The 27,641-nt window shown below is 36.1% G+C and overlaps 2 protein-coding genes across 2 annotated transcripts in view; both read left to right on the top strand.

Moving 5' to 3' along the window:
* LOC105218825 (TBC1 domain family member 31) overlaps window positions 1-27,641 on the top strand; it is a 192,105-nt gene that overhangs the window by 88,086 nt on the left and 76,378 nt on the right. The gene's annotated exons all lie outside the window — the stretch shown is intronic.
* LOC105219826 (golgin subfamily A member 6-like protein 25) lies at window positions 1,555-4,853 on the top strand. The gene is made up of 2 exons (XM_011196157.3): window positions 1,555-1,702; window positions 2,986-4,853. Exons 1-2 carry the CDS (start codon window positions 1,682-1,684, stop codon window positions 4,042-4,044), a joined length of 1,080 nt encoding a protein of 359 aa, XP_011194459.2. The 5' UTR covers window positions 1,555-1,681; the 3' UTR covers window positions 4,045-4,853.

Genomic DNA, 27,641 nt, shown 5'->3' on the forward strand with positions numbered 1-27,641 from the left:
TCTAATAGAAGTGACTAGTTTTAGTTGTGGTCTATTATCCCATCCGTTATTCTTCCCAGTATCTTATCCAGTCCAATCTCTCTAATAAATTATAACTTTGTGCTTGTGCCAAAAAGCTGTTCTGTTCCGTACTTTGAGAATTCGGAAATTTTACTCTCCCTACTAAGTTCTACACAATTAGGAAGCAGGTGCTCCACTGTTTCAGTCTCCACGTCGTAGAGGCTACAATAATCTGATGGGGTTATGGCCATGTTGTACAAATAGCTTTTAGGTCTGCAATGGTCTATGTATGTTTATTGATTTATCTCAATTTATGTCTTATTTTCTCATAAGGTTTCTTTCTTCATCCCCTCATATTTGCAAACTAAATAAGTTCAAAATAAGTCAATGATCCAGCTGAAAGGTATAAAGTCTCGAGCACAAGAAAATCAATCTTATTGTTTGTTATTCGATTAATAGTGTTTAAAAGTCCTTGAATAACTACTTGAGTTACAACTTTCTCACAAGCTTCTCCATGCATATAATATTTCCAATACTATATCCTCATCTCATTTCACTGCACTCCTGACCTCAAATAAGCACCTGCACATTCATTATGTTACATTTACACCAAAGCAGCAGCAACAACAACAGCAAATATGATAAATAACATTGCTGCGTTGACCTTCTTACAACATCCAAACACATATCCACTCCATCAACACTCCACTCCACTTAATTTCATATCAAATTGTGCATGGCACCTCAAGTGGGGCATTCGCACTCGCCGAAGGTGCGGCGCCGACTGCAGAGTGGTGTCGCAGCGCCAGAGTTGGTGTTAATGCCACCACTTCAAGCGGCGACATTGGCAGCAGCGCCAACAAAGAAGTGCCATCCATCCAACAGCAGCGGCGCTAAGCCGAATTCAAATTTAATGACTCTCACTTTTGTTCGGTCGCCGAGCGAGCGCCGGCTTGTGGAATTCACTCTCACTCTCGTTCACAACGCGGAGGTGTATCAACAGCGCGCCGGCTTAAAGGTGTGGTGAATTAGTGCTGTAGCACTGCATTTGCGGGCCCCACGACGGCGCAGCGCGTGTTGAATTCTCATTTCGTTCCACAAGTTCAGCGAAGAGTTTGATTTGGCCAAATTTTGCGCATTTAAACTAGCAGTGGTGTTGTTGCTGTAAATGCGTTTACGGTAGGTTCGGGCCGAACGCGCGATTTTCGGCAACTTTTCGATTGCGCTCCGCTATTAATTCATGAATTGTTGGTTGGTGGGCGCTTTTGTATGATGACCAACAACAGCGCTGAGACTGACCTGACCGACTGCACGACTGCGCGCATACTTGAGATCAGCGGCTGCAGCGAGACCGTCGTAAGCGTTTGGCAGCGCTGTGAATTTAAGCTTTTGTTTTTGGTTTGGTTTCATTTGCTTTGCATTTTTGGTTTAGTGTGGAGTATGCGCTCATTTAATTGTTGTTGGTTTCGCTGGCGTTGTTGTTGTACGGGCTTTAACGCGCACGTCGCTGCCACACAACTTGGCTGTCGTCGGTGTTTATCGGCGATTTTTGTTTTCCAAAATATAAATAGATGTGCAGCAGAGAAATGTGGGTAGTGTTTTTGGAAGACCTCAACAGAGGCATACATTCACTGGTGTTTAACAGTTATCGCCTTTAAACGCGACGCAAGGGGTTCAAGCGATGAGATCCCTAAAATTATTGGTGGGTGTTTGAGCAAATTGGAAAAATGTTAAATTAAATATAAAGAAATATATTAAAAAAAAAATTAAAAATATAAAAAAAAAATATATATATAAAATATATATCCAAAAATATAAAAAATTGGAAAAAATTAGTGGTGGTTGAACAATAATAAAAATAAAGTGAAAAATATTCAAAGTGCTAAAAAATCTAAAAATATAAATGTTATTATTTTTTTAAAGAATGATAAACATTATAAAAATAAACCAATTAATAATAAAATAAAAAAAGATGTTTTATAAATAATATAAATGATTGATAAAGTATAAAAAATTAAATATTTTTTTTTTATAAAATAAAAGAAAAACAAAATAAAAAAAGAGCTCTCTGCCAGACAAGGATAATAAATAAAATAAAAAATTTCAAATTATAAAAAATATAATTTATTTCGGATAATTTATATAAGATCAAGACGTCCTTAGAATTTTGTGCTGATATTTTCATCATACATATATTTATCTACGTTGACTATAAAATTTAACAAAAATTGTGAAATTAAAATAAAGCAAATTTCGTTGCTATGACATTTTCAAAACAGAACATCAACTTTATTATCAACATATTTACTGAAAAATTTCAAAAATATAAAAGTTCGAATTTTAATTGTTTTTAACTAATTTTGAACATATTTCTGTATTGAATAATTCCTTATTTTCTAAAATAAATATTCTTATTTATTATATTTCCATAACTTTTTGGTATTAAATCCAATTTCTTTAATTAGAAAATAAAAAAATGTTTTCTTAGTTTTTTTTTGTATACTGTTAATTTAAATTTTATAATTTAATTTATTTTTTCATATTTTTGAATTTTTTTTTTATTATCAATTTTTTTAAAGACTTCCTCAACAGTTTTTAAAGTATGTGGCTTAGTTTTTTTATTATATAACATTTTTTTCGATAAATAGTTTTCTAAGTTTTAAATATAAAGGCCATCTTTTGAAATAATTTTCCCCACAAAACAATAAAAAAACATTTTTTCTATTTTACTCATGAAATTTATTATAAAATATCGATATTTTTGTTCCAAATAAAAGTTATCGATATTCACAATCAATTGACGATATTTTTCAATTTCAATAACAACAAAACATTACCACGCCTCTCAGCTCCATACAAAAAATAACAAAATAATACAAAAATAACATAAACTAAATAGAAAACAAATCATATAAACATCATCCAGATAAAAGAAATCGTTTAACCTCAAATCGTTTATCCCCTATTCTCAATTCTGTTTTACAGCTTTTAGGCGCCAGCTGCGCGCTTATCGTAAGCCTAACATTTGCGCACCCGCCCGAGGGTGTGTGGAAGAAGAAGCTCACATGGAAGGAGGACTGGGTGCAGGTCTGGAAAACGATAAAGAAGGAGGCGTGGGAAACGAAATGGAAGAAAATACAAGTACCCATCTGGAAGGAGGTGCAGGTGCCCATTTGGAAGGAGGTACAAGTGCCCGATTGGAAGATCGTCAAGAAGCCACACATTGAGGAGCGTGAAGTGCCCGCCTGGAAGGAGGAAAAAGTGCCGGAGTGGAAGAAAATCACCAAACCCATCTGGAAAGAAATACAAGTACCCATTTGGCGTGAGATCCAAGTGCCTGTGTGGAAAGAAATCAAGGTACCGGTGTGGCGTGAAATAAAAGTGCCCGTCTGGAAGGAGATACAAGTGCCCATCTGGCGTGACATACAGGTGCCGGTGTGGCGCGAAGTGCAAGTGCCCGACTGGAAGCAAATGTTCGTGCCCGAATGGGTGAAGATGGGCGTACCCGGCGAGAAGTACTTGGGCAAAGATCACGAAGGTTGGGAGTACACCAGTCACGATTTGTGGCGCAAGAAGCTCATCTGGAAGCCCGTATGGAAGAAGGTGTGGCGCACCGAGAAGAAGCAGGAATGGAAAACCGAGAAGAAACAAGAATGGAAAACCGAAAAGGTGCAAGAGTGGAAGATCGAAAAGAAGCAAGAATGGGAAACTAAGAAGGTGCAAGAATGGAAGACAGAGAAACAGCAAGCCTGGAAACCGGAGAAGAAGTTGGAATGGAAAATCGAATGGGTGCAAATCTGGAAGCCAGTGAAGAAACAGATCTGGGTTAAGGAGAAGCGCGAAACATGGGTGGAGGAGAAAGTGCAAATCTGGCGTACGGAGAAGAAGCAAGCGTGGGCTACCGAAAAGAAGCAGGCGTGGAAAGACGAATGGAAAGCCATTCAAGTGCCCGTATGGAAGGAGGTTAAAGTGCAGGAATGGAAGCGCGTCTGGAAACCCGTATGGGAGAAAGTGTGGGTGCCTGCCAGCCATGGTTGGGACTAAGCGCGTTACAACGAGACCTGAGCACTAGAACCCCCCCTAATTGTTATTAAGCGTATACGTAAGCATTAAGACACTCAACTCTCAAACAAAGAAAGCGTGTAAATGTAGGCGTGGCGCGTACATATACACCCTGACTGACTAGATGATTGTTAAGCAAATGTACGATTCAGCTGCTCGAAGCTCTCCGGCGTTGTGTGTGCGACTTCTCCTTACTGTTCTCTTTGTATTTGTAAATATTGCACATTCTTCTGCTATCCGGGAATGCCTCAGCTGAGGTCTTTCACATATTTTTATATATGTAGAGACGTCTTCAGCTGCTAAACACCTTTATTTTTGCACCACTTTGTTTTGTTTGAGTTCTTTGTTTCGAATTTATATTTTATTTTTCTTCTTCTGCTCTCCATTATTATAATTTCCAACGTGTACAAATTAGTCATGATGCTATACATCACTTTATTACCGCTATTTTATATACATACGTACGTATTTACATACATCAATTTTTTGTTTTTGTATTTTCTGTTATTTTTAATTTAATTTTTGAAATTTAGCGATTCTTTCACACGATTTTTGTGTTACGCTCCCATTAAGACCATTCACAATTCTTTAGTTTTTCATCATTCAGTGGTCTTATTGTGTGTAACTGTTATAATTTAAATGTTATAATTTTTGTTTTTAGGTTTTAGAAAAAAATTTAAATCGAAAAATTAATTTTTATATAACGATTGTACATAGCTATAAAAAATATGTGTAACATGTGTACATAAATTAAGTAAAATAAAAATAAATTACAAATAATTTTTGTAAAATATCCGATTTTTATTTTAATGAAAATATTTTCTTTTCGTTATGAAACTGACTTTTGCGATTTGTATTAACCTACATATTTGTTAATTAATGTGTTTGTTTAATTTTACTGATAAGTTCAGAAAGATTTATGAGTTCCCACCAAATGTTACAGTTCAAAGGTTGAATCCTCTTTCTTTGGTCTATTTTCTCTATTTTTTCGAAGAATATTTTGTAAAAGAATATCATAATTTTGATAAAGAAATAGTGGTATCGATCTCTTTAGTAAAAAACCGTATTTTAGACATCAGACTCTCAGAAAGTTTAGTTTCCAACACTGAAAAACTGGTTGTATTTGTTAATGTTCTACACCAGCTGAAAAAAACATTATTTTGAATGAAAATATGACTTGATACTTCGACATAATCTCCATCTAGAGTAATGCATGGGCATTCGAACAGTCTCCAACATTTTAATACCGGTTCGAAGGTGTGAAATTTCGAAGCCTAACTTTCAAAATAGACCTTTATTTCCATATTGATCTCCTCTGCTCACTGATATTTATTTCAGGGTGCAACTTTCTGAGTTAAGCAAACAGAAGATACTCATTTTAAACATAAGCTACCAGGCAATCCCACTTTATCAAAATACTTAAGGGACATAGGTGGTATGACAGCGGGTACATTTAAGATCGAGTAGCAGATAAAAAGGTTTAAAGACAAAATCTCCATCCATAATGTTAATGAAACAATCAAAATGAAAAAAAATTTGAAGTTGAAACAACCTAATTATTAAAAGAATTGGCGGAGTTTTTACTAAATAGTAAATACTTTAAAATTTTCTTAAAAACTTCCGGTAATATTTAACTATTTCAAAATGGATCGAACTTAAAGGAAGCTAACCTGAGTTATAAGGTCCTATCATGACTCAAAATAAACCGCAGCTGCCAATCGAATGTTACCTAATTAACCAAAAGCAACCACGAAGAACAAACATTTAAGTATCACATCACGTGACATGATGATGTGTGTGAGCTTTGTAGTCATTTATATCATCACTTGAGTAAGAGTGCATCGAAAAAAAATAATTTCAAGGAAAAAGAAATACTCATGTAAAGATTTAAATTTTATTCTTATTTTTTTTTTTTTAATTTTTGTTTCTATCATTAAATTTAAATTTGAAATGAAAGCGATATTAGGAAAAGTAAACAAAAACATTTCTGACCACACAAGGGTCAGTCCTTTAATGCAAGCGTCATTCCTTTCATACCAAGTCTCAGTCGGTATTTTGTTATGCGATTAAATAATCTCTGCTATTTTTGTTGAAGTGATGTACAAATTTGCATAAGTTTTTTAATGAAAATATTTCCATTGGCGTGGTTGATTTTAAGTTTTACCTATTGACTATCGTTTGTTAATCATCTTAATTAAGATAAAAGCATTCCACAAAATCGAATTTCATTAATTAAAATCTCACAATGCGGAAATAAAATAAAAATAAATTCAAATGCAGTAACTGCAACCAAATTAAAAGCATTCCACTTGAATTTATGTGCCAAAAGCCGAATAATCGCATGTGAAAAAAGTACTCAACAAAAATTTCATTTCCTCAACTTTATCGACACCACAATCACAAGCAGTTAGCATCTGCTATGTGGCAGCAACGGCAGTGCACTGTGGCAACTTGCTGCTTGCCGACAATCGACGAAATCGGACAAATGCGCGCTTGAATGCTGGCGTCGGAAAGGCAGACGCTTCAAAGTTACATATTCAGCGTCATACAAACACATAATCGTACATACAAATTCATATGTAAACACACACTGTTGCACAGAGTTGCATTCGCTGCATTCAATGGCACATAAATCTCAAGGAAGCAACAGACACTTTTTCACTTGCTATCAACTCAATTGCAATTGAACTTTGCTGAAGAAGTTCGCAAAAAGAAGATGTTAATGACGACGACAGCAACAACAACAACAACAACAACAACAAACCAATGGCAGTAACATTAACCAAATAACGTATGGTAGCAGACAGCTTCCTGCTTGACTACTGCAGATGCGCACAATCAAAATGCATTGCTGCAGCACAACTCACACACAGACACAGAAATGTTTAAGTAAACAAAATGAAAGAAACAAAAAAAGAATTATTTGCAAAACAAATGACTTAAGACACAAACTTGTTGCATACTAATAAATGCAAGAAGGGATTTACTTAGGCGGGTGCGTTGCTTGGATACCCGAGGCGTATAAATTTGGAAGTGACTGTGACATAACTTTGAAGAAGTCGATTCTTTATCGATATTTTTCTTTCAAGTTTTATCAAATTTCCACGCTCATGAATTATGAACCTGGTTTGTTAAAATAAAATCTTATGGTTTTTGAATATTATAAAAACAGTTATTTTTGGGTTCAAGGATCGTTAAATATTATATACACATTTGGAAGATTTCGTGAAGCAATGCATTTCACTTCATATCGATATGATTTTTAGCCTTTAATTAACTTTGGGCAGGTTCTCTGGAGGTGGTGTTTTAGATCCGGAAGGAGAAAAAGCAAGAGTAGTTGAGGGTTTCCTCTTGTCTATATTTCTATGGATTTGTTTTCTGACTCTTCTGCGAATCAAATTGTTTCGAATCGTCTTACCAAAGATAGCTTATATTCTCTTTCCACTGTTAAGCTAATATTAAAAAACAATTTCGTTGAGGTTTTCGTTGTTTTTATAAAGTCCACAATTAGTTATCACTTTTGTGTAAAAACCGGCAATAGACTTACTAATGTCTAACTTTGGTCTTTGGGGGTCTGTAAATTGATTTATGAAACTAATCAGGTAGTTTCTATTGTAGAAAAACTGTGTAGCTCTATTAATAAGGATACTAACACATGTCCTTCATTAAAATATGTTTTGAACTACAGTTGAACTTTCATATCTCGAACTCTAGAAATGGCAATAGAAGTCAAATTTCATACAAATTGCCTTCCATAACTCGAGGCCTTCCGCCACGGTGCCCGCCAGCCGTGGTTGGGACTGAGCGCGTTACAACGAGACCTGAGCACTAGAACCCCCCTAAGTTTTTTTTATGGATTATGGTGATTCGAGTGCGGTAAGTTCAACTGTAGTTCAAAAGAGGTTTTAATGAAGGATATATTAGAAGTTGGCTTATAATTTCTCAGTTTAAAAAATCCTATGAATTATATCAGCAAGTCCCCTCAGAACGAAATGCGTTGGAAAAATAAGGGAGAGGTTGTAGGTTTGGAGAGCCCGATTGTCAAACATTTTTTATTATCTTGATATACATGCCCCTGAACTACGATACATCTGTCGATGTCTGCAACAGTCTCTAAGGTGAGACTTATTTTTATAAGCATTGCGAGTTTCTTTTGGTAAAAGCCCACATTTTTTTGCTTGTTCGTGATTTGATGTATTGACCAAAAACAATACATGGCGCCTTGTGACTTTTTCTTATTTCCAAAAATTCTCAAAAACCTTAAAAGGCCTTCGCTTTACAAGCATACGAGGAATAGCTGAAAGAGCCAAAGACTATCTCAAAAATCGTGTTTGAGAACTGTTTCGACGATTGGAAGAATCGCTGGCATAGGTGCATAATATCGAATGAGAACTATTTTTCAAAAAAATTACCGTTAGTTCAGTGAAAACAACTCTTATATAAAAGTGTAAGAACTTCAAACACCCTACTATCAATAAGACCTGCTGGGTATAAAAAAGTTATAAATAAACAAGAGAAACAAAAACATGACAACAAAACAAACAAATTGCAAAATCGCAAACTCGTTAGAAAATGAAAAAAAGCAACAGCAACGACAAAACGCTAACAGCATAAGTTCGAGTTCAAGCAAAAACTGTTGGTTGCAACAGTGCAACGGAGTGACGGAAAACCGTTTGTTGAAAGATGCCAAAAACTAACAAGAATCACTGCGGCGTGATGGCTAAAATCAACACCAATTGTTGTTGTTGCTTTTGCGCACGAGTACCTTGACTGTGTGCCACCGAGAGCCACACGCCACACACACCACTTGCCGCATTGCCACATTGCCTCAGACTACTGTTGCGCGTCGGCTGCTGCTGCCGTTTTTATTACAGTTGGAATAGAGTTTGGCGGCAAAAAACGAGCGACAAGTTGTTGTTACTTCACCACTCCATGCAATGCAAATTTTACCGGCCGTCCGCTGCCGCCTTGACAGTTGCCGTCGCCGCTGCGGAAATTGCAGTTTTTCTGCTTGTTTTTCATTTCAATTTTCATGTTTGTTGTTGTTGTTGTGTATGCATAGTCATTTTGAAATACTGGTGACTATGTAAACATTGTTGTTATTGTTGTAGTTGTTAGTGCTTGTTGCTTTTGCGTCACATCACTTGCTGTGTATGTAGGTATATTGACCGCGTGCTTTATTGCCACGGCATTTTCCAGCATTTTTTGCGCTTTTGAATTCGCAGCGCGCTCGTTTATTTACCAACGTGTACGCATGTATGTTTGTATATATGTTTGCTGGCGAGTTTGTATTTATTGTTCAATAAAGCGGTTGTAAATTTTCGCAAATGTTGTCATTGTCAAATGGCAAATTGTTCACATAAGCTTTAATTTGTACGACGCCTTGCCGGTGGTATACGACTTTATGCCTGGTGGCGACCGATAAATGTGAGTGGTGGGTCTAGTGGGCGTTAAATTTGGGAATATCTGTGATGAAATATGGCGAAAAGAGGTGGCTGAAATAAGAAATATGCACACATGGGTATAATGAGTGAAAAAGGTAGTGTGAGATAATTATTGGACTTGTTTGAAGTAATAGGTGTTTTTTAATAGTAAAGTGAGGGGATAAAATAGGAGGATGGAGTCATATGTAGAAGTTCACGTAAGTGAGGAAAGTTTCTGACTGTCATTCACTTGGGATTGGCCAGAAACGATTCTTTTACATGTGGCTCAAGCAGCTCACGACTTCCGGTCTTAGACCAAGTATCCTCTGGGTAGCCAACAGACATCCGTTTGGAGGCGAGCTAAAGTGAGAAGGCGAAACCCGCTTATGCGGTTGTGCGCCAAACTGCCAGAAGGAGGGATACGTGGCGCACTGTTTTGGACTCGGCTATAAAAGCGTAAGCGATGTCTACGCCAGTCAAGAAGAAGAAGAAGAAATTGAGGGGATAAAAGAAAAAAGTATTACGAAAGCTAGTACTCGACCAATTTCAACGAAATCATCGAAAAATTGACAAAATCGGACTAAAACTTTTCAAGGCCTCTGGTACCGAATATGAGTACCCCGAAGCTTAGGGCTAATTTTTTATTGAAAATATCGGTAAATCCCTTTGATGTTAAAAAGAAATTCAAGGAGATGTGAAAAATGGTCACATTCCTCTAGACCCCAGATATCTCATATACGTCCAGTGGACTTTATACCGTATATGTCAGTTAATATCAGATATCTGAGACCTTAGCAAACTTAAGGGGCTATACCAGTGTAACCAATGAAAAATTTGGTGATTTCGGCGATTTTTTTTTTTTAAAGAAAGTACTCGATCGATTGTTTCGAAGTTTTTTGCACATAATAAGGTATATTTTCAGCTAAATTTAAACATTTCTTTTTTTTCTAAATATTGAAAAATAACGGAGTTATATGCAGTCTTTGGAGATGCCAAAATAAGGTCCCTAACTACTGACATCATTACGGCCGAGTTGCTGAAATAAAAAAATTCAAAAAGGTTATTAAAGTTGAATAAATTTCCTATACAATAACTTACGATTTTTGAAAAATACCAAAAAATGGGGTAGTTCTGAAAAAATTTCGTTTTTTACGTTAATAAATGGTCTCTTTTTTAATACCAATTTTATAATTTTCAACCAATCAAAAATATCGTAGATCATTGTATAGTAAATATTCAAGAATGCTCAGTTTAAATTTGAAGTCGATCGGTCAATTTCTCGTTGAGTTGTTAAGTCAACAGTTTTGAGAAATGTCGATTCGAGAAAAACGTTTTTAAAGTTTCGACTATAAAGGCTTGTACTTGCGAGCGGTCGCTCTTTAGAACGCTGCCACTCAAAAATTATTCAAAATACAATATTTCCGCTTTTGCAGGATATTTTTGAATATATAAACTATCGAATAAGCAAAAAAAAAAAAAAATAAACAAATTCTTTGAAAATTAGTGAAATCGGTCGAAGAACTATGCAAGTTCTAGTACGAGGGCTGCTATATATATTTCTGGCCTAATAATGAAAATAGGAATATTTATCAACGAAAATGGTTTTATTGTTCTTCAAAATATTTTCCATCAAGATTTATACACTTTTACATGCGCTCAAACCAATTTTCGAAGCACTTTTTTGAGCCTTTTTTTGAGCGATTGTCAAATTGTGCGGGACGCAACGAGAACAAACCTTTTTTACGGCCAGGTGTTCAATATCGAATGTATGCTGGTGGGAGAAATGCATAGGCATGCCTCTATCTGAAGGTATGTTACATGACGGTCTTGCATTATCAGTTCACGTACGGCATCGATGTTTTCTGTTTGGACGACCTTCACGGAATTCGTCTTTGAGCGAGCGTCGGCCACGATTGAATTCGTTGTACCAGTTTTTCACATAGGGTGGTGCTTCATAGCCATACAAAGATTTTAGTTCATCGATGCATTCTTGTCGCGATAATCCACGTCGAAAGTTGTGAAAAATGATCGCACCATTATAATTCAATTTTTTGGACGAGATGAATTTTTTAATTCCCTGTAAATAAAACAATTAACAATTAATTGACAAAACGTTCTGAGTGGTGTTATGCTAAAAAATGTCAAACTTTCCAATGGAAATGTCAGATAGCACCTGGCAACACTTAGTGTTGCCTAGGCCAGAAATATATATATAGCAGCCCTCGTATGCAATGATTTTCGTCAAATTGTGTGCTATCTTGATATAACTACATAAATAAACAGCGAGTGCTTAAAATATTGGGTTACACCCGAACTAAGTACTTCCTTATTTTGATTTATTTTTATATATGTGGGAAGCGGTGACAGGACAACACGTAGTGGACACACCTATTAATACGTACGCACACTCACCTCACTTACAAAAGGGCAACACTGACCTATGACAATAGGCAGCACTGATAGGGCACGACCAACTTAACAAACAGGACAAGAACACAGTCGTTAAACAGTCATCGTATATATAGGACGGTCAAACGGACGGACTTCACATATTCAGTTTATACATGAACATTTAACATTTATGTATTTTAAATAAAGTGTGTGTTAATTATCAAGTTGAACCAAGTGCGTTTATTTGAAGGGCTATCCTACATATATGGTGTCAGAGTGGGATGGTAGCCCCGCGGGGAAAAAAAAACTTTTAAATTGACAATTTTTTATATTTCAAATGTGAAGTGCGCGTAAAGTTATTGGATAATAAAAACGTTTCCGTCAATGTGTAAATTTTAACTTTATATCAAAAATATAAAACGTGCGAAAAGAACTGTACTTTTGCAAAATAAACATATTTACATATTTACATATAAAAGCAAAAGTAACTGTGTTAAGAAACATACAGACGTATAACGGACGCCTATTAGAAAAGCCTGGAATGTAGCGGTGAATGCAGTGATTAGAAGCAGAGAAGCGGATGAGCAGCGTAATTTTTTTTTTGTACGAGACCATCAAGTCAGCAACAAGTAAGATCCAGAAAGCAGCAATCAAGTAAAGCAGCATAGCAGCAAAGGGTAAGAATATAAAGAAACAGAGTATTAAGGCGAGTCAGGAACGCAGACGTATGCGGCGTCCGTAGCGGTAAAAGCAGAGAGGGCAGCAACAAGGCATTTGTAGCGGAGTAAAGCAGAGAAGGCAGCAACAAGGCGATCGTAGCGGTGTAAAGCAGAGAAGCAGCAACAAGGCGTTCGTAGCAGAGAAGGCAGCAGCAAAGCGTTGGTAGCGGTATAGTAGCAGAGAAGTGAAGGACTACAGTAGCGGTAACCAAAAGAGGACAACTGTAAAACAATTCACAAGTACAGTTGAGGCTAATAAAGTAAGGCCATATAATTGTATATTCATTTTTCTAATATTATAATTCAATTCAATTTAATAAATTTTGTAATTCAATTTTTCATTTTCATTTTACAAACATTATTCCAATATTATTATTCAAAATAATTTTAATAAATTTTGTAACCATATTTTGTAACATTTTGTAAAAATTTTCAAGAATTTGCGGAATTTTATATTTCTAATACGTATATAAAATTTAAAATTTATAATATTTCACTTCTTCCTTAATTTGTATAGATATTGATTTTGTAATTGAATTTGTAAAAGCATTGTAAGACAATGGACCGCGAACAGATTTTAGCATTGACTGTGGACGGACTTAGGGAAAACTTGGAAAGGTTGGGATTAGTAGCTAGTGGACGGAAAACCGTACTGCAGGACAGATTGCTGGAACACTTCGGCCTGAATGCAAGCGAGGATGAGGCCGATGACGCCGGTAGTAGACGTAGCGTGAATACACCGATTGTAGAGCGATCGATGTTTACACTTCGTGATGTGGAAGATTCCATGACTCCATTTAGCGGTTCAGGACAGCCTAATTTTGAACAATGGCTGCAAGACTTCGAAGATAATGCGGAAGCAGTACAGTGGAGTGAGCTACAGAAATATATCTACGCCAAGCAATTACTGAAGGGAGCAGCAAAGATGTTCGTACGTGGTCAAGCTGGTATTTGTAGTTGGAGTTCGTTGAAATCAGCATTGAAGAGCGAGTTTGGTACCACCGTATCAGCTATTGATGTACATCGTACACTGAGGAACCGACGTAAACGACAGAACGAAGATATGCGTGAATACCTATATTGTCTGATGGAAATCGGGAAACCTATAAACTTAGATGACCACAGCCTTATAGAGTACTTCGTCGATGGTATTCCGGATTCCAAAGTAAATAAATCCAATTTATACCAAGCAAGGTCTATCGGTGATCTCAAGGAGCAGATCAAAATTTACGAACGAATCAACGCTGGAAAGCCTCCATTCCAATTTGCAAATCCGTTCAAATCATCGTCGTCAAACAGAATAACATCGAATTTCAATCCCGGAGATAGGAAGTGTTTTAGATGCGGGGAAAGTTCACACATGGCTAGAGATTGTCCACAGGGCAGATTCACCTGCTACAGTTGCGGAAGAGAAGGACATAAAGCATCCGAATGTAAAACTTTCGTCAAAGTCAACAAGCCAGAAAGGGGTGCGAAAGGGGGTATGAATACAATGAGGAAGATAAGCAGGAACAGCAATTTATTATTCAAAGATTTGATTTTTACGGCACCTAATAGGATGCCCCAAACGATGTCTGCGTTAATTGATACTGGTTCCGATTTGTGTCTAATTCGGAATGATGCTTTGTTGAAGCTACGGTTTGATGTTGAATTAAGTAACGAAAAGAAGTATCTAGTTGGCATTGGCAACAGCGAATTGGTAACCATGGGCAGTTTTACGATGTCAATGATTATAGACAATATACCTTTGGAAGTTAAGTTTCATGTCGCAAATGAACGTGATTTAAGTTATTATGTCGTGATAGGGAATGATATCCTGAAGCAAGTAGATTTGATAGTCACTGAGGAAGACGTTAAATTTTGCAAGAAAGGGTCGAAGCAGATAAAGGGAGTGCAGCAGAAGACCGGCAGAAGTGTTTGTACCGAAGAAGTTTCATCTGAGGCGTGTGGAGAAGAAGTTGGTGCCAAGGGGCACGTGGACGTGGTTAATGAACCACATGGACGCTGTGAGGTGTCGAAGGGTGTTTCAAAGGAACACATGATGTGCGATATAAGGCACGATATAACCGAGAAAGGTGGTACTGAGGAGTATGTGAGGGCAGTCAGAGAACTGCGTGGACACAGTAAGTTGTCGAAGGGTGTTTTGAAGGAACACGTGATGTGCGATAGAAGGCACGACATACCCGAGAATGGTGATACTGGAGAGTACGTGAGGGCAGTCAGCGAACTGCGTGGACACAGCAATGGTGCCATCAAGAGGTACGGAGGAGAATCAGAGTCAGAGAAGCACGTGGAAGAAGATAGTGGACTTCGCAAACATGGACGAGGGTCGAGTGGAACAATGGAAAAGTACAGTGTAAGCGTAAGGGAGCGCTTAGTTGCAGAGTCAACAACTAATAAGCGAGCCCAAGGAGCTGATAGTATGAAGCGTGGCGAGGCATCAACGTCATTATACAGAAGTGCCGATGTATGCGCCGGTATACGAGAGGCCGAGGCGAGTATCCTACGTAGATAGGATTTGGGTCGATGAACAAGTTGGACGATGGTTGGAAGAAGGGGTCATTAAACCCAGTACATCGGAATATGCATCACCAATTGTTCTGGTACCTAAAAAGAACGGTGAAAAGAGGATATGTTGCGATTATAGGAGATTGAATGCGAAAATACTAAGGGACAATTTCCCGATGCCATTGATGGATGAAGTAGTCGAGTGTTTGCAAGGTGCCCAGATATATACGACACTAGATTTGGTAAATGGATTTTTTCACGTGCCCGTAAGCGCCGAATCCACAAAATATACGTCATTTGTAACGGGTACCGGACAGTATGAGTTTCTGTATGTACCATTTGGAATTTGTAATTCACCAGCAGTGTTTGCAAGATTCATTCTAGCCGTATTCAGAGATTTGATAAAAGATGGGATTGTGATTGCGTACATGGATGACCTTATAATTCCTTCCAAAGACGAACTCGAGGGCATCAAGAACTTGGAAGTTGTGCTGAAGACAGCTGCAGCTAGTGGATTGCGAATCAATTTGAGCAAGTGTCAGTTTCTGGTGAGGAAAGTTGAGTTCCTGGGTTATATCATCAAGAATAGTTGCATAAAACCATCCGAGGCGAAGACGAACGCCATCAAACAGTTCCCGCTGCCACGTGATAAAAAAGCTATGCAACGATTCCTTGGACTAACCTCGTACTTTAGGCGATTCATCGAAAGTTACGCAACAATTGCGAGACCATTGTCAGAAATGTTGAAACAAGATGTACGATATGAACTAGGTGATGAGCAACTAACAGCATTCCAGCAACTAAAAGCGGCACTAATAAATGCGCCAGTTTTAACGTTATACGATCCGCAAGCAGTAACCGAGGTGCATACAGACGCATCGAAATTCGGAATGGGGCAGTACTATTGCAGAGGAATAGAGATGATCAGAACTTTCATCCAGTCCAGTATATGAGTCGGAAGACGAAACCGTGTGAGGAGTTTTACCATTCGTACGAACTCGAAGTCTTAGCCATCATCGAAGCACTCAAGAAATGGCGTGTATATCTGATAGGTATTAAATTCCGAATAGTAACCGATTGTAATGCGTTCGCCATGACGATGAAGAAACGAGACGTGCCCTTAAGAGTTTCGCGCTGGGCGATGTATTTACAAGATTTTGATTACGAAATACAGCATCGGAGTGGCACTAAAATGAGGCACGTAGACACGTTGAGCAGAGTTTCCTGTCTACTCATGGAAGATTCATTGCGACACCGGTTAAAGCAAGCTCAAGAAGAGGACAATTGGGTTAGAGCTGTGCGGACGGTTTTAGAAAAGGACGAATACGAGGATTACTATATGAAATACGGCATATTACACAAGGACCCCATCAAAGAGTTGATAGTAGTACCTTCACTCATGGAGGAGGAAGTGATAAGGATTGCACATAAACAAGGTCATTTCTCCAGTAAGAAAACACAAGATATAGTGGAGAAAACGTATTATATTCCACAGTTGAAAGCGAAAGCATCTCGCGTAGTAGAAAGCTGTATCGAATGTTTGGTAATCGAAAATAAAATAGGGAAAAAGGAAGGCTGGCTTAATCCAATTAACAAGGAGGACTGTCCTTTAGGTACATACCACGTCGACCACGTTGGACCTATGGAAATGTCGAAGAAATCTTATAATTATTTACTTGTGGTTGTCGACGCATTTTCCAAATTTGTTTGGCTTTATCCAACAAAAAACACGGGAGCAAAGGCAGTAGTTGACAGACTTAGGAAGCAGTCGTCGGTATTTGGAAATCCAAAGCGCATAATCAGCGACAGAGGCTCCGCATTTACGTCAACTCTTTTCAAAGAGTACTGTGTGAAAGAAGGTATTCAGCATCTAACAATTGCCACGGGTGTTCCAAGGGGAAACGGACAGGTTGAGCGAATACACAAAATCGTGATACCTATGATATCGAAATTATGCCACGAAAGTCCTGGTGAGTGGTACAAACATGTAGAACGCGTACAACAGACTATAAACAACACTCCACCGCGTAGTACAAAAATATCGCCGTTCAAGATATTAACTGGATTAGAAATGCGAGTGGCTGAAATGCCGAATCTGGAAGAGCTTTTAGAAAACTTCGCAACAGAGCAAATCGACTCAGAGCGTGAGAAAAGCCGTCTTCAAGCGAAAGAGAACATAGTTCGTTTACAAGAAGAAAATCGCAAGACCTACAATGTTCGTCGTAAAGCTGAAGTTGAGTACAAAATTAACGAACTGGTAGCAATCAAACGTACACAGTATGGATCTGGGCTGAAGCTGAAGCCAAAATATCTTGGACCGTACAAGATCATTAAGCAGCTGAAACATGGCAGATACGAAGTTGCGAAAGTTGGAGATCACGAAGGACCCGGACGCACTACTACCGTCGCGGAATTCATGAAAAAATTTGATCCTTCATTCGGGTCGAATGAAAGTGCAGGATGGCCGATTGTGGGAAGCGGTGACAGGACAACACGTAGTGGACACACCTATTAATACGTACGCACACTCACCTCACTTACAAAAGGGCAACACTGACCTATGACAATAGGCAGCACTGATAGGGCACGACCAACTTAACAAACAGGACAAGAACACAGTCGTTAAACAGTCATCGTACATATAGGACGGTCAAACGGACGGACTTCACATATTCAGTTTATACATGAACATTTAACATTTATGTATTTTAAATAAAGTGTGTGTTAATTATCAAGTTGAACCAAGTGCGTTTATTTGAAGGGCTATCCTACATATATATTTAACTTTCTTAAGATAGCTATACTAAAAATAGTGTAAAATCTTTCTTATTTAAGTATTATAAGATCTGTACTGTATATTTCTCTCACACAAATTCGAGCTGAACTAGAAACCAAATTCTTATTTTCCTTATAAACTTCCAGCAATTGTTAATTATTAACATTTTCTTAAAAAATACCAAACAATACAATGGACTTTTATGATATGCCACATTCATTACCACATTTCGACCTTGAAAATTTCCTGTTTATGCAAATTACCCAACATTCAAATGAGGATTTCTCAACTCTCGACTTTATCCAATTACATTTCTCCTTAAGCTTTTATGGTTTTAATTTAATTTTTATGACAGCGTGTCGTATTTGCGGTTATTGCTTCATTGTGGAAATTCCTGGGGAGCAGGAATGCAGGCGCGAATGTATTACGCGCAATTTCTTTACTTTCGATTTAGCGCCTCTATTCATTTGCATTTGACAAATAGTTAAGCCACTGTTGTTGTTGTTTTGTATATTTTCCAACGTCCAAATCTGCAAACAAGTTAAAACCAAGCTTCGCTAAGCCTGGCGCATACATGTGCACATATGGATTTTTGATTTTTATACACGTCTACTTTCATAAGAGTTGAGGGTGTGTCATGGCGTATGCGTAATGCCATTTTTTTAATGCAATAATTGTGATGTAAGACGCATCTGCTTTAGAGGAGTGTGCTTGCCTGCTGGGTCTAACTCGTTTAAGTTGAGTATGCAACGAAATCAGCTGATTTCTTCAAATCATGTGCTTTTGCAATATGGCAACTAAAAGTTTCATATTCGATATTGGTACGAAAGACATAAGCCTATCATATCTTTTTAAGGAAAAAATTAACTAAATCTAGAGGATCTGTTACATTAGACATTGCGTGATTTTGGATTCGCCCATTTTTCTTACATACTGGCACACTTAGAGAGGCTGTTGTGGACAAAAACTTCGAAAAATCGAAATCGAAAAATTTCGGGAACGGTAAATGAAGTTAATTTTTATTGCAGGAAAACTGAAGATATCGAAAGAGCTTATGTCCAATATATCGTTCATGGAAATATAGGTAAACTGTGTGCTTCACAATTCAAACAATGCACCATAACACAATTAACCAACAAATTGAATAGTAAAATTACTTCGAATTGCTTCCGCATTCATCGTAATCTCTGGTCCTCGTCTGGTTCATAGCAACTTTTTCCTGTTCTCAGATCTTATGTTCTCAAATCTGAATCCAGATTAGCAATAAATTTATCGACGTAGAAGAGTCAATCGTCTAGACAGAGACTTATTTTGAGGCAAAAGACAAGGCACAGTCTAAAATTAGGTGCTTGCGACATAAATTTTTAAGTTTGGTCAAAATTTTCGGCAACCGATATAACAACATATTATACTTCCTACTTTTGTAAATCTTCCAACTCTTTGAATAAATTTTCGATCGAAATCTCACCTTCATCATTTCAAATAAGCATTCATATTCCACTCGTTTGTAGCATAGCTGGGTTAGCAGCTTCTCTGCTTCGGGTCGGAATTCCCCTTCGTAGCAACGTACGGTTCCCTACAGCAATTTTTTTTTCTTAAATGAAATTCCTCCAGAAAAGTAAAGTGGTACTTTAATTAATTGAATTCACTTGAGAGCTGCGCCAATCATCTTCGATTACGACTGCCTACAGTAATTTATGTAACAAGTTGAATTACCGCATATCAAATTGGATCGCTTTTTTCAATCACTGTGTGAAAACACCAATCAAAAACAACAACATTACAATAAAATAAGCGCATTGATAACAATATCATTCATTACCAAGCAGACCAAATCAACTTACAATAACAAAAACAACAAGTGCCTATGTATGTTTATTTAAGTGCGAAGCTTAACCTCAATACGTAAAGTACACAAGCAAGTGCAAGTAATGGTATTTAAGTCAAAATACTACAAATGTAACAGAAATGAGAAACGGCGGCTAACAGATGCAAGTGTGTAAAGTTTATATGCCTCGCAAATGCTTATGCTTATTTGACTTTTATTTAATTTTTATTTTTCATATAAATTTTTATTTTTTTTTAATATTTTTCATATAAAATTTTTTTTTTTTTTTTCATAACAAAATGTGTCTTAATAATCACTGTCTGTAATAATATTGTTTTTTAGCAATTAAAATAGTTTTGTTATTGTTGTTATTTTTCTTGTGTTGAACCTGAACTTGTTTGGCACTGAGCCATTACACCAGTTGCGCTCATTTGTATTATGCCACAGTTAACAATTAACATTTTTGCGCGTAAAAACAAAAGCAGAGTAAGAAGAAGAGGAGGAATAAAAAGAAGAAGCTGAGGAGCTGCTAAAGAGATATTTACTTATTGCGGAAAAAATTATAAATATTTTTTTTTTTATGACTGCAATGTTTACATTTCCACTCATTGAATGTGCGCTTACTGGATCATACAAGCATATCTATACACACTCTCATAACAGCATATCTCAAGCTTTCTGCTGCAGTTTTGCAAGATCTTTTGTTTTAATTGCGCGCATCCCATATCTCAAACACACACATACATACAAACATTACTTGGTGTTTATATTGTCATTACTGCTGACGCTGCCGCCGCAATGCCGGCTACTGGTTACACTTGCCAGATAGACGCGCATGCGCAATAAAACGCGTTGAATTGCCTGTCGGTATGCACGTACGTTTGTATATTTATATGTGCGCATGCGTAAACAACCTTCTCCAACGCCGAAAGTGCGCATCTGCAATTGCTGCGTGCTGCGTGTTGCTCATCGCCGCCCAGCATGTCAGGTGTGTCGGCATTGTTGGCAACTTACGCAGCTCTGCGTTTGCAGCTATTAAAATCGTTTCGCATTGCAGGTGCTATTTGTTGTTGGTGTGACACATTATCACACACACTCAGCGCTTTCGTAGCTGCATTACAGCGTTGGCTTTCAGTGCGAATCTTATGCAATTTAGTGTTGTGCTATGGTGTGCATTGGGTTTAACTGATTGTTCCCACTTCTTCTGCCTCACAAAAGCCTATTTACGGTTGACACGACACAGCGACATCACGCGCTTGACACAAACATTACGAGTGTTGCATATTGCGTTTTGTATCATTTATTGCCATGAGTTCGCTTTTCTACGTGCAATTATGAGCATTTATAGCTTTCAATTAAAGCTACAACTACTTTTTTTTACAATTAAAACAACAAAAAAAAATGTTTCTTCTTTTAATATTTTTTTCTTAAATTTTATAAACAACTAGTATGTTAAATGCCTATATGCCTTTGGAAGGTCATTCAGCCACTTAACAAACTGTGTCATTTACATTTTTGCTTCAATACTTGTGTTGGAATGCCGCCGATCAGTTGTTGGCCTCCTGCCCATCTCAGACGTGCAGAAAATTAGCCTCACAAGCACACATACAGTCGCACTTTTATATTGACATGTCCATCCTTTGCTGCCAACAAAAATGCCATGAAATTGTAATGTAGGAAGCACTTGAATAAGTTAAACGCTTGCCAAGCTAATAAAGTTGACTTAAGTCGGTAGCATTTAAATTCGTTTTAATATAAAACAATTATTTAAACAAGTATAATAAAATTCCAGCGCGTTCAATGAGGCCTTCTTTAAATGCTCGTCTCTTATTTAAAATTTATTTGTTATAAAAAACCGGCTGAAAATAAAGCAGCTCACAATATCTTCTGTAATAGCCTTTTCGCACAGTGGTTAATTGATCAATTAACCAGTGTTTGCTCGAATAAAGCGCTGATTTAGACTTTACTTTACAAAAGAAAAATTTAATTTTATTACAAGCTGTAAATTTGGCTGTGTTTATTGAAAAATAGCAAACAGCTGATGAAACTTATCAACTTCTTATGAACAGCAAAAACAGAAATGTGTAACAGCTGATATCGTTAATCGAGTAGCTGACTGTGTGAACGGCTGAAACTGGTTTCTCAATTATAATCTCAATGTATTAATTTAATTTGAAAAAAAAAAAACAAAATTCGGAGAATGGCAACGCTATTCCAAAATATATCTGAATTTTTATTTATATTTAATAATAATATTTTCGTAAGATTTTATACTGAGTTTGATACTAATTTTTTAATATTTTCAAATTTATTTTTTGATAGCTGGCAACTCTCTTACAATATAATCATACTTTAAATTTTCTAGAATACGTTCAAAAATATAAAACGAGAAAAATATAGCTTATAGAGTTATTTAATAGAAATATACATAAGCTTAAGTCGACTTAAACTTTTTTTTAGCAGTCAAATACTGTTTGATTGAATTTTTTATTTCCCGATGGTTCAAAAATTTTATGAAGTCAAATAAGTGCGACTTTTCACCACTACATATTTAACAAGTGAGGAAGGGCTAAGTTCGGGTGTAACCGAACATTTTATACTCTCGCAATTTCTTTATTTAACTTTATTAATAATATATAATACACAATTTGACCCACATATTCGTCATATATATTGTATAAAGTCCATTGAAAGTTGGAAACCCTAATATTAGGTTAGAAGCACCGAGGTCCTCGTGTTCGATATATGGGGCCTTGAAAACCTATGGTCCGATTTCGGCGATTTTTAGAATGGGGCTGCCACACTATAAACATAGTATTTGTGCTAAGTTCTGCACCGATATCTTCACTAGTGCTTACTTTATATATTGTAAAGTAAACGATTCAGATCATCTTCAAAGTTCTGGTATATAGGAAGTAGGCGTGGTTGTGAAGCGATTTGGCCTATTTTCACAACATATCATTGGGATGTAAGGAAACTATTACAAACCAAGTTTCATTGAAATCGGTCGAGTAGTTCCTGAGATATGGTTTTTGACCCATAAGTGGGCGACGCCACGCCCATTTTCCATTTTGTAAAAAAATCTGAGTGCAGCTTTCATCTGCCATTTCTTATGTGAAATTCAGTGTTTCCGACGTGTTTCGTTAGTGAGTTAATCCACTTTTAGTAGTTTTCAACCTAACCTTTGTTGTGGGCGTGGTTATGATCCGATTTCTTTCATTTTTGGACTGTATTAGGAAGTGGCTATAAAAAACGACTGCAGAAAGTTTGGTTTATATAGTTCTATTGGTTTGCGAGATATGTACAAAAACCTTAGTAGGGGGCGGGGCCACGCCCACTTTCCCAAAAAAAAATTACATCCAAATATGCCCCTTCATAGTGCGATCCTTCATATCAAATTTTATTTTCATAGCTCTATTTGTGGAATAGTATGGCACTTTATGTGTTTTCGGTTTTCGCCATTTTGTGGGCGTGGCAGTGGTCCGATTTTGCTCATTTTCGAAAGCAACCTTCCTATAGTGCCAAGAAATAAGTGTGCCAAGTTTCATCAAGATATCTTAATTTTTACTCAAGTTACAGCTTGCACAGACGGACGGACGGACAGACAGACATTCGGATTTGAACTCCACTCAAGCAACTTTGTTCTCTAGCAACTTTGTTCTCTAGCAACTTTGTTGCGAGAGTATAAAAATAGGGACGGGTTCTCTCTTGTGCAAATTTAGGTTATAGGTAAAACCAAACCTGGAGAATCTCAAAAAAGGTTTTTGGAACGTTTTTGATGATCAAATTATTATTTGTAATGTTATGTATCGAGGACACAAAGTGAAATGTCTACTAGCTCAGACGTTAGCAAACGAAGTGACCCAAAATTTTTGGAATAGTTATTATATATTCATTTTTATAACACAGACTGCGGAGCTAAAGATGTTATACATATTAAAATAAAATAATTAAAATATTCCGTAATATTTATATCTGCAGAGTGGACAAAAATCGCAGGCGCTTTAACAGGAACTAAGCTAATTTGCAATTCATAATTTATGTAACTAATTGAAATACAATATCAACTAAATTAAAACGAAATGAAATTTCTATTTTAAAACACAAATGTATTTTAATATAAACAGGTCAAAGTGGCGAGTGGTGACTGGCGTCAGACAAAACAAAGAGTATAATGAAACACAAAAGGAAAAGAAAGAATGGGAAAATGCTGACTAAGACAGCTATGGTTACATTTCTTAAGCGCGAAGATTAAGCATTTCATAATAGCGAAAAAAATTCCATGCAATTTGTATTTTCGTACAATATATTATGAGTAAACTTATTTCTTATGAAAACATATATACCTACGCATATACGCTTGTAAATTTTATTTATTTAGTGTGTGTATGTATATGTCATCTGTTACTATACAATCATCACATTCTTGACTCTTGTTTGTTTTAATTTGCATTAATTATCGTGTAACATCGTCGTTTGGTCCATGCCGTGAGGTGTGAAGCAGACAAGAAGATAAGAGGTTACTGCTGCCAAATTGTTGGCGAATCTATAGCGGAAGCGTTGAGTTGCCAAGAGCAATCTATAACACATTAAAAAAACTATTAGTTAGTTAATTTAAACATTTGTGAAATCTATAAAAATGTATTTTTAACTTCACACTACATCACGTAGTATTTTATGTTTGAAAATATTAGTATTAGGGAGGGCAATTCATTAAGTTGATAATTTTTGTTGAAAAGTAAGGTTTCCAGATTTATCTACAGGTATTTTTTTAGTAATAAACTGTATACAAAATAAAATTTATTTATTGGATTTTGAGGACAAGTCCGTTAAAATCAATTATAATCTAAAATCAACACTCTTTAATCAATAATTCATCAAATATAGTCTTTAATCTTTATTCTTTAATATTTAATTGTTAATATTTAATCGTTACTATTTAATCGTTAATATTTAATCTTTAATCTGTAACCGTTAATCTTTAATATTTAATCTTTATTTTTTAATTTTTAATATTTAATATTTAATCTGTAACCGTTAATCTTTAATCTTTAATATTTAATCTTTATTTTTTAATTTTTAATCTTTAATCTACAATCTCAATCATTAACCATTAATCTTTAATTTTTAACCTTTAACCTTTAGTCTTTTATCTTTTATCTTTAATTTTTAATCTTTAATATTTAATCTTTAATCTTCATTCTTTAATTTTTAATATTTAATCTTTAGTCTTTAATCTTTAATTTTTAATATTTAATCTTTAGTCTTTAATCTTTAATTTTTAATTTTTAATCTTTAATCCTTAGTCTTTTATCTTTAATTTTTAATCTTTAATATTTAATCTTTAATCTTCATTCTTTAATTTTTAATATTTAATCTTTAATCTTAAGTTTTTAATTTTTAATCTTTAATCTTTAGTCTTTAATTTTGAATTTTTAATCTTCTATCTTTAATTTTCAATCTTTAATGTTTAGTCTTTTATCTTTAATTTTTAATCTTTAATCTTCATTCTTTAATTTTTAATTTTAAATTTTTAATCTTTAGTCTTTTATCTTTAATTTTTAATCTTTAATATTTAATCTTTAATCTTCATTCTTTAATTTTTAATATTTAATCTTTAGTCTTTAATCTTTAATTTTTAATCTTTAATTTTTAATCTTTAATTTTTAATCTTTAATCTTTAGTCTTTTATCTTTAATTTTTAATCTTTAATATTTAATCTTTAATCTTCATTCTTTAATTTTTAATATTTAATCTTTAGTCTTTAATTTTTAATCTTTAATCCATAATCCATAATTCATAATATTTAATCTTTAATCTTACATTTTTAGAAACAAAAATCTGTATCTTTAATCTTTTCTTTACCACAGCAATTTTACTCCACGAAAAATCGGTTACCTTAATGTTAACAGCTATACACAGAAAACAGTAGTTTGTCCACTTATTGCCTGCGAAAAATTTGCATTTGTATGAACAGCAGCAACAATAACAACAACAACAACAATCGAATCAACTACGTCATTATATGCAAATTTCATGCTGTAAATTGTGCGGGCGCTGCGGTTGTTATGGCTTTGCCTCCAGCTCCCATGTCCAACTCAAGTATGTGCGCAAGTGTGGAGTTGTTGCTTTCGCTTTGTCATCGTTGCCTTGGTTAGGCGTGTTTTTGTTGCTTTTGTTTTTGTGCTTGAAATTTATTACAACATGTTGTTATGCCCTAAACAACATGAAACAACAATGAGAAACGCAGCCAATGAACAGCGAAATGACAATGTCATTAATGGCGGCAGCAACAGCGACTAGACAACAACACAACAAGAATAGCCAGTGCGACAGCTGAGCGGAGCTGAGCGCATTTTTATGACTTCCTTAGCTCGGCGATTTACGCGCCCTTTTTTTGCATTGACATCGCCGCAATTGTCATTGTTCCTCACATGCTGTTAGTGTTGTTGTTGCTGCTGTTTTTTACATTACTTGCTGTTGCAGCAAATCGAGTGTGGCAATTACTGCGTAATGAGAATATAATAAGCGTAAAACAAGTGAAAAGCATCGCGCTTCACCACCACCACTGTCATTGCCACCTCCACCCACCTACGCGGTGGCAGCGGCCGGCCAGCCCGTCAATGCGACTGGGCATTGCGTGTGAGAAAACTTTGTTGCGGGAAATTAGTGTGTGGTTGTTGTTGAAATTATATAACTTTAGTCACGGGATGTTTGCATTTGTTTTTGTTTTTATGCAGTTGAAATCCTCTTGTGCTGATGCTGCTGAGAAGCGCATCACATCATGGTTTGTAAAACTCACTTGTGATTTCTTACACGCATTGTAAAGTAAAACCACGGCGTGTGTAATTTCTTCGGAAAGCGTAACACAATTGTGTCAAATTTAAATTTAACGCTTTTTCGTCTTTTGTTTTTCTTTTTTTTTTTGTTTTTGCATATACTCTTGTTTCCAACGCGTGTCGGAAGTTAGATTGTGATAATTTGAATAAATTGATACCCATTACATATACTTTATCTAATAAGATTACTATAATAATTTAATAATCATGTTGCGATAATTTCTATCTAAATACATTTATATGGGAAAGCTGAGTGGTCCATCATTTTCTTTGAAAACGTAATAAATAAGTAATCTCGAGCTCCATTATATCTAAAATTCGTACAGGTATATATTGAAAAGTCACTCAGAAGAAGTTGGTGATTTAATTAGTGTGGAGTCATAGAAGAAGTTCCTTAATAAATCAAATAAGTAAGGAAGACTTAATTCGCGTGGTATGATGAGGTATCAGGAATCAACTTTACCCATTAGGCGACGCGATATCTCACATTATATTTCGTGGCTAAAGCGCTACAGAGCTCGGATCTAGCAATACTATACATCTTTGAAAGGTCTTGACATAACCTACAAAACGACGCTATGCATGATTAGTTTGGATATTGCGTTCAACGGTTCAACATGGAGTTCACTAATGCCGAAATTCGCGCTATTTTAAAGTTTTCCTTCATTATAAATTGTTCCCATATGGCCAGACGCTTAATTCTACCATCTACTGCGAACAACTGGATCGCTTGATGCAGGCGATCGACCAGAAGCTTCCAGAGTTGGCCAACAGGAAGGGTGTGGTGTTTCACCTGGCCAACGCCAGACCACACATTTCGTTGATGACTCGTCAGAAGCTACGGGAGCCCGGTTGGGAGGTTTTATCACATCCACCATATAGCCCGGGATATGTCCAAGTGATTGAAACCTGTTCCTGTCCATGACGAACGTCCTTGGTGGTGTAAAGTGGAACACAAAAGAGGCAAGTTCTTCGCAAATAAGTAGGGGGGCTTCTACGAGGGAGGTATTATGAAGTTGCCGTCTAGATGGAAACAGGTTATCGAACGAAACGGCGTATATTTGAACTAAATCCGACCACTGTAACACTTTTTAT

The sequence above is a fragment of the Zeugodacus cucurbitae genome, chromosome 6 (assembly GCF_028554725.1).
Source record: "Zeugodacus cucurbitae isolate PBARC_wt_2022May chromosome 6, idZeuCucr1.2, whole genome shotgun sequence".
Lineage (NCBI taxonomy): Eukaryota > Metazoa > Arthropoda > Insecta > Diptera > Tephritidae > Zeugodacus > Zeugodacus cucurbitae.